Below are 7,456 nucleotides of genomic sequence, written 5' to 3'. Positions count from 1 at the left end.
TGTTAGTTGACCAAAAAAGTTAATTTTGACCACCTTCTAATCAATTTTAAAAGGGCAAATTAGCACTTTTAAATTTTTCTCATAAAATAATAGAATGTCGAAATGAACCACAAAACTTGTACAGCAACTCAATCCCACTCACTTGCCTAAATCTAGCAATTTCATATCTCAAATAACATCCGTTTAGTTGTACTCTAATAGCAATGGAGTGACCACAAAACTTTTCGGATATTTCAGAGGCTTTTTTCACGCAGTTGGAATTTGAGAGATCGCCTATTCATTGAAAGAGCCCATTAATGGCGAATTGGCTGTCTTCGGATGTGGCTTTGTAAAATTTTGCTGTGGAGATTGGGAGATTAATGTGTCGAAGAGAATTTTAAGCGTTTGCTTGAAAATCCCATTGAAATCTTGGAAATCTTGATTTGCACAGCCTTTGTAAACCAAATCCTCGTAACTTGAACAGGATCCAAAGGTTGGTATTGTTTGTTCATCATTGGGTGCCTAATTTTCGTCTTATAATTGTGAAATCCCACAAAATAGTAACCTCTTATAATAATCAGATTTGGATCCTCTTATAATAATCAGATCTAGAGGGCATCGGCTATAGATCTCGCCTCGTACGTTAACTCCAGCCCGTATGTAGTCCCTTGTTGGAGATCAAAATGGTGGGAAAAGGGAGGGAAAAGAGAGAGGAGAGAGATCCGGCCATGGCAGTGGCCAGGGAAGGTGGCAGGTGGTCGGTGGGAAAGATGAAGATTTACAGCTTTTATGTTTTTCTTTTTTGCTTTTTCTAATTTAATTTTTTAACTTATTTTAATATAGTAAATGGAAAGTTACTATTTTGTTCTTCTAAAATTGATTAGAAGGTGGTTAAAATTAATTTTTTTGGTCAACTAACGCCAAATTAGATGGAAATCGTCCGTTGGGGCCTCGGCTATAACCATTTGAAAGGTTTGGGGTGACGACTGCCACAATTGAAAAGTTAGGAAAAGTCTGCAATTATTTGAAAGGTTTGGGACCTCAGCTGCAATTTTTCCTAAAATTTGGCAAAAGGTCTCCTATTGTAAATCTACTAAGTAGAAATGACTTCTTAATGAATGTAGAGTCTATTTAGGCGCCGTTTGATACACATTAATGTAAAAATGAGAATGAAAAATATAGTTGTTATAGACCCCACACAAGAGATAAAAAGTCAAATATGATGACTTGATATGATGAATAATAGTCATATTTTTTATTTTAATACGCAAATAATGAGAAATAAACGGGGGCTTAATGGTCAATCATGCATCAATTCCGAGCTATTCACTAGCATTCTAATTTCGCGCCTATTTGGGGGACCATCATCTAAAAGGAAAAAAAGAAAAGAAAAAGAAAGAGTTTTGAATAACATTTTTAGGAGAATATTTAGTTAAAAAATAAGAAAAAATTTTGAATTTACATACAAAATATTTTATTACGTGGACGGGTGATTATCTGTAGCAAAAATAGTTTTAAAACAATGGATACCAAACATGGGTTGCTTCTTTATTTCTTACACATTTAGCCCTTGCTTGATTTCCATTATTTTCAAAATGTATTTCTTTCCCTTCTTTTCAATTATAAATAATTCAATAAAATAATATTACACATAAAATAAAATAAAAATTCTTATTTTTTAATCATATACTTTCTATCAATCTACTATTTCAAAAATACATCTTCAATTAAAAAAAAAAAAAACTCAAATACACTCCTTAATGCTAGTACATACATATAAAACAAAAGGTGCTTTCGGAACATGGTCCAGTGGTGCAAAGGATATGAGCGAGGTTATCTCACGACTTACTGGCAGCCGCAGTGTGGGAGTTCGATTCTTGAGACATGAAATTGGACTCCTTGTAGACGCAGTGTACATACAGCTCTTGTTCCCTGACTTGATAGGACACATCCCACGATTTATCTCCCTCGCAAAACTCTAGGGACAAGACAGTGAGGATCTTTAAGGTTGGAATTTAACTTTTATACATATAAAACAAAAGGTGTTTGGTAGCAAGAGATAACGAAATGAGCGAGTGAAAAATGTAGTAGTAAAAGGATAATTAGGTAAAATGAAAGAACGGGGGGGGGGGGGGGATGAGTAGAGGAGAGCAATACTATTACGTACAAAGTGACCAGTCCCTCGCAAGAAAATCTCAAAATCTCGTTTATCGGTCCATCAATTCACGGATATCAAGGAATTTTTATCTTTTTTGCATTTCAATTCAATTTCTCCTTTTCATTCCGAATTTTTAACCTCATTTCCTCTCCATTAATTTACTGTTTCTCGATCTTTGCCTATATTTTTTAATGGGCACTCCACTTCTTTGCTTCCTCTCCAGAGAGAGGGGGACGCCAAAAGGAAACCCTGCGATTTCATACCTTACGATCTTCTTCAATCTCTTAATATTAAATCAAGCCCATGTGAGAAAAAAATATTATATTTCTTTCAATTTGTTATTTAATTTTTTTATCAACCTGAATTTTGCTTATATTTTGATGATATTCTTTTTCATATTCTTTTCGTTGACTGAAATGTATCAATTTTGCATCTCGAGAGCCCGTAAAGTCGTTTTTCTGACATTGGCTTTGCCATTTGTTTGTGCTAAATTTACTTGGATTTTGCCCAATTCTGGTGATAGAAGAGTGGTTAATTTTTTTTAATGCGTATTATATAGTTCGAGGAAAATAATATTTGCTTTCTATTGTGTTAAATGAGAACCAGATTCAATGGGACTGAATCGGGATCCATGTCGGAACTTCTATTGTTTATGTTTTAGCTGGAATACTGGAGTTTTTAATTGTTATATATTGTTTTACTTTAACCTTGGTTCTTGGGCTTATGTTTTGTGTACTCTACTATTTCTTTCTTGACCTTACACGTGTTTCCGTTTTCAATGAAGGGTTTATATTGGACTGGATAACCACTTCAGCATTGCCTAGTACTTCCGAGTTTCGGGACGCAGGGTTTCTGTTTTTTATGGGTTGAGCCCGAGAAATCATGGGTAGCTTCAGTGACGAGGATAAAGAATTTCGATTCTTTGATGCATCAGAGCACATTGCATCAGCTTCCCAGTCTGATTCTGATAATGCTGGGGCTAATAATTGTGAATATGATTTGTGGATTGGGAGTCCTCAAAGTGTTAGGGAGCGTCGTAGGAAATTCATTAGACGGATGGAATTGAGCTTAGATAGGTTAGAAGGAAACAATTCCTTTGATGTACATAATAATGGTAAATGTGGCGTGTTTAGGGAAGATATTGATAGAATAATGGAAAGTAGTGAGTCCGTTCTAAGAAATTCAATTTTTGAAGATGAATTTTCTTCTAGTCATTCTTGTGTATCAAGTTGGTCCACTGGTGTTTTGGATTTAGTAAGAGAAGTGGCTCCAAGTGAAAATTTTATTTGTAGAAACATGAATTTAAATGATGGACGCGAGTGTGATGTTGATAATTTGGTGGAGGATGACAAACGGAGAGCTGTTGGAGTTGCAGGGTTGGACCAAGTGTTGATATCCAAAGAGTTTGACAACATTACTCGACTGACTAATTCAGTTCAGCAACTTCGGGAGAAAGAATTTGAGATCAATGGAAATATTTCGAAAATAATAAATAAAGTAAAAGTTCGCTGGTTGAGTAGATTCCGTTCCTTGACACTCATGATGAGTGGGAATGGGAGAGCTGATAATCCTAGATCCAATTGCCCTAGTCGAGTTCAGGGGACCAAGGTTCAGAGAGTTAGAGTTCGGCATAAACGGAAAATGTTGAAAGAACTCTCTGCACTTGTCACTGGACAAGATATCAAGGCTCATGAAGGGTCAATCCTTACTATAAAATTTAGTCTCGACGGACAATACCTGGCTAGTGCTGGTGAAGATAAAATTGTGCGAATTTGGCAAGTGGTGGAAGATGACAGATCAAGCGATACTGATATTCCAGATGTAGATCAATCTTGCATTTACTTCTCGGTGAACCATCTTTCTGAATTGGAACCTCTCATGAAGGAAGAATATAAAACCAACAAATTGAAGAGTTTAAGGAAACCAAAAGACTCGGCATGTATCATCTTTCCTCCAAAGGTTTTCCGGATTTTGGAGAAGCCATTGCACATATTTGTAGGTCACACTGGAGACATTGTGGATCTTTCTTGGTCGAAAACTAATGTGAGTTTTCGACATGCAATCAAGTAGGTTTTCTTTTGAAATTGCCTGGGAATGAATGGTATTATATATAACTAAGTTTTCTTGCAGTGTCTGCTTTCTTCATCAATTGATAAAACTGTTCGTTTGTGGCGGGTTGGATATGAGCAGTGTCTCAAGGTCTTTCTGCATAGTGATTATGGTGTGTAACCAGTTGCATATAGTGATTTGATAGGATTTGGCTTGTGAAAAAACATTATATCAATGTCTTGACATACTGATTCCTTTTGCTAAAAATGAATTTAATTGTATGCAGTAACCTGCGTTCAATTTAACCCTGTGAATGATGATTACTTCATCAGTGGTTCAATTGATGGAAAAGTTCGGATTTGGACAATCAGCGGTTATCAAGTTATCAACTGGACTGAAATAAGAGACATAGTTACTGCTGTTTCTTATAGGCCTGATGGGCAGGTCTGTTGATTGTCTATCCTTTTACAGATAATTATGATACAGTATTCAAATAGGATTGAAGACGACAATGGATAAGATTTTAACTTCTTCTTCTTCATTTTTATTTTTTTATTTTTTTAATACTGTTGAGTTGTCGCCGATCCGTATAATCAAACATGCCTCAGTATTTTATTGAAACTATGGATTCATAAATTTATAAGACATACTAATGGAATAATTCTCTTTTTGTTGTATAGGGTGGTATTATTGGCTCTATCACAGGCATGTGTCGCTTTTTTAGTATATCAGGTAATTTGTAGAGATTTATAGATTATTATGTATTGTGGCTTAAAATAGTGGTCAATCGCTCTTAAGTCTTATGATGCCATGCAACTTTATGGTTTATTTATCCCTCTGTAATATTTGAAGGTTTTGATTTTGCTCGTGAAGTCCAGATGATTCTCTTACTATTATGCCATAATTTAGCATTGAAATTTAAACTCACTAGTAGGCACTAAACATTGATTATTGATTTTGACTTCTCTCTTTGTAAGGTAATCACTTCCAATTGGAAGAGCAGATGTGCTTGACCAGTAAAAAGAAATCGGCAAGCAAAAGGATAACTGGATTTCAGGTTACCATCAGTTGCCTATCACCCTTCTATTTTAATGAGAAGCTATAAGTACAGTGCAACGAGAGTAAAACCTTTATTTTGATCCAACTCGATTCTTATATGATGCCCCATGAATGCAGTTTGTCCCACAAGACTGGAGCAAAGTGTTGGTCACATGTGCTGATTCACAAATCAGAATTCTTAGCGGGATGAATGTGATTGGGAGATACAAAGGTAAGCAACTAGTGCTTCATTGCATATCCTCAAGGAATAATATGATTTGGGCTCTGGTGAATTTTATTAGTCCTCCCTTATCTTTCTATTTTTTTAGATTAATACCCTGGCTCTGTCTATAGGCCTAGGCGGTGCTGGGAACCAGATTTCTGCTTCATTCACCTCAAGTGGAAAGCACATTATCTCGCTGGCCGAGGATTCTAATGTTTACATCTGGAACTATAATCAGGAATCATGTTCTGCTTCGCAACCCATTAGATCATTCGAGTGTTTCTCGTCTGACGCCTCTGTGGCAATACCTTGGTCTGGCTTAAAGATAGGGAACTTGGAGGACAGATTCAAATCGAGCAAACTCGAGGAGAGTTTAACTAAGTTATCAACTCATTTCTCTTTGGGCCAAGATTTTATCTTGGACTCCAGCCCCAAGGGATCTGCAACTTGGCCTGAGGAAAAGCTACCCACGTCTAGTCTCCGTACTGGGCTGTATCAAATGTGTAAATCTCAATACAAACTTTTCAAGACTTCTTGCCAGAGTTCATCCACTTCGCATGCCTGGGGTCTAGTGATTGTTACTGCAGGAAGGGATGGACGGATTAGATCGTTCTACAATTATGGTTTACCGACCCCCCATTAATATGAGTGCAGGATCACTGCAGAAATCGGATATGATCTATTTTTATGGTCCTCTGTTTATCTATCAATTTGGTCAAGTGCAGCAAGTTCATTGCACAGAAAGTTGATTTTAAAGGGTTAAATTTGTTTACCCGACCCAAAACCATCAACATTGCTGTATCAACGTGGAGGACTAGTCATCCAGTGTCCAAGTTGAGTCGATGAAGTTTGTAATCCAGCAGCTGATTAAAAACTAAGGTATGCACTATTTTCAGTTGGTTACTTCGCTCAATTCAACAATCCCTCGATTTGTTTATTCACGAAGTCTGTTTCTGTTGGACCAGAAAAGAAATGGATTTACACGCGAAGAGCGGCCAATACGAGATGCATTTCTGTATTATGCAGCTTTATGAAGGGTCCCATGTATCTTTGTATAACATCTTTCACTTGGTTATCAGTCATCACAGTGGAACAGAGGAGTGCCCGGCCAGTGGCCCCAATTTATTTTGAGGAAAATGGTGGAGAACGTTTTCTCGTGGCATGTTGGCTGGTCTGATTGATTTTTTGTCTGACCTTTGTAGCATGTTTGGCTGAGCTTATAAGGTTACTTGTTTGAAAATAAATTTTTCTTTATCGAAGTTGAAAAAAAGTATAGACAGTAAAGTAAGAGAAGCAACTTTGAGTATGTTTGGCTCATGTTTATAAGAATACCCGATTTACTTTTTATTCACACATTTTGAGAGAACCACGGGCGCTACTCATTATTTCACCACTCAATTTTATCTATTTATAATTTCTACTGTCTCCAAACACTTTCCAAGCATGCTTTTGTTGCTTAAAAGCAAGTGAAAACAAACTTATTTAAATATGTTCGGAAACCAAGTAACGGTAAATGTAATTTAAATTATTTTTAAGCTTAGCCAAACAAGCTCCCTTGTGTTAGAGTAACCACTAGGATATTTTCTGGTCTAAACTATACTGCGTGAAGCATGGCATGTACAAAACAAAGTTTGTTAACCGTGGCTTGGGAGTGAGCTATTTTCCTCTGGATTGATTACAGTAGGCGTAGCGTTTTCTTCTTCTTATGATTATTAGTTCTGTAAAGAAAAGCTTTTGTTGCTGATATGTAATGTAAGGCTTAATAAGTTGACATTCAAAACAGAGACAACATCCTTTACGAAGAGATTACATTCAATAAGGTCAAATTTCCAAACAGGTGTAAAGAAAGAACAACATATCCAGTTCTTTTCACTGGTAATATGCATCAGTAATATATGTAAACTCTGCAAATAAGACGCCACAGCCATGCTTAATTCATCGACTAGCTTCTTTGATCATTGACTTCACCCTGTCTTTGGGCGGGGGGGGGGGGGGGGGCCAAAAAAAAA

General features: G+C 36.5%; 1 protein-coding gene across 1 annotated transcript; it reads left to right on the top strand.

The window, feature by feature from the left end:
* The first annotated feature begins 2,117 nt into the window (after window positions 1-2,117).
* LOC111393820 (WD repeat-containing protein 44-like) lies at window positions 2,118-6,794 on the top strand. Its single transcript, XM_023019542.1, has 9 exons — window positions 2,118-2,442; window positions 2,922-4,180; window positions 4,268-4,358; window positions 4,473-4,630; window positions 4,867-4,918; window positions 5,164-5,243; window positions 5,363-5,456; window positions 5,579-6,326; window positions 6,413-6,794. Exons 2-8 carry the CDS (start codon window positions 3,020-3,022, stop codon window positions 6,088-6,090), a joined length of 2,148 nt encoding a protein of 715 aa, XP_022875310.1. The 5' UTR covers window positions 2,118-2,442; window positions 2,922-3,019; the 3' UTR covers window positions 6,091-6,326; window positions 6,413-6,794.
* The last annotated feature ends 662 nt before the right edge of the window (window positions 6,795-7,456 follow it).

This window comes from Olea europaea, chromosome 1 (genome assembly GCF_002742605.1).
Source record: "Olea europaea var. sylvestris chromosome 1, O_europaea_v1, whole genome shotgun sequence".
Classification (NCBI taxonomy): domain Eukaryota; kingdom Viridiplantae; phylum Streptophyta; class Magnoliopsida; order Lamiales; family Oleaceae; genus Olea; species Olea europaea.
Note: the sequence above shows the minus strand (reverse complement) of the source record. Positions and strands in the feature narration are given on the sequence as shown.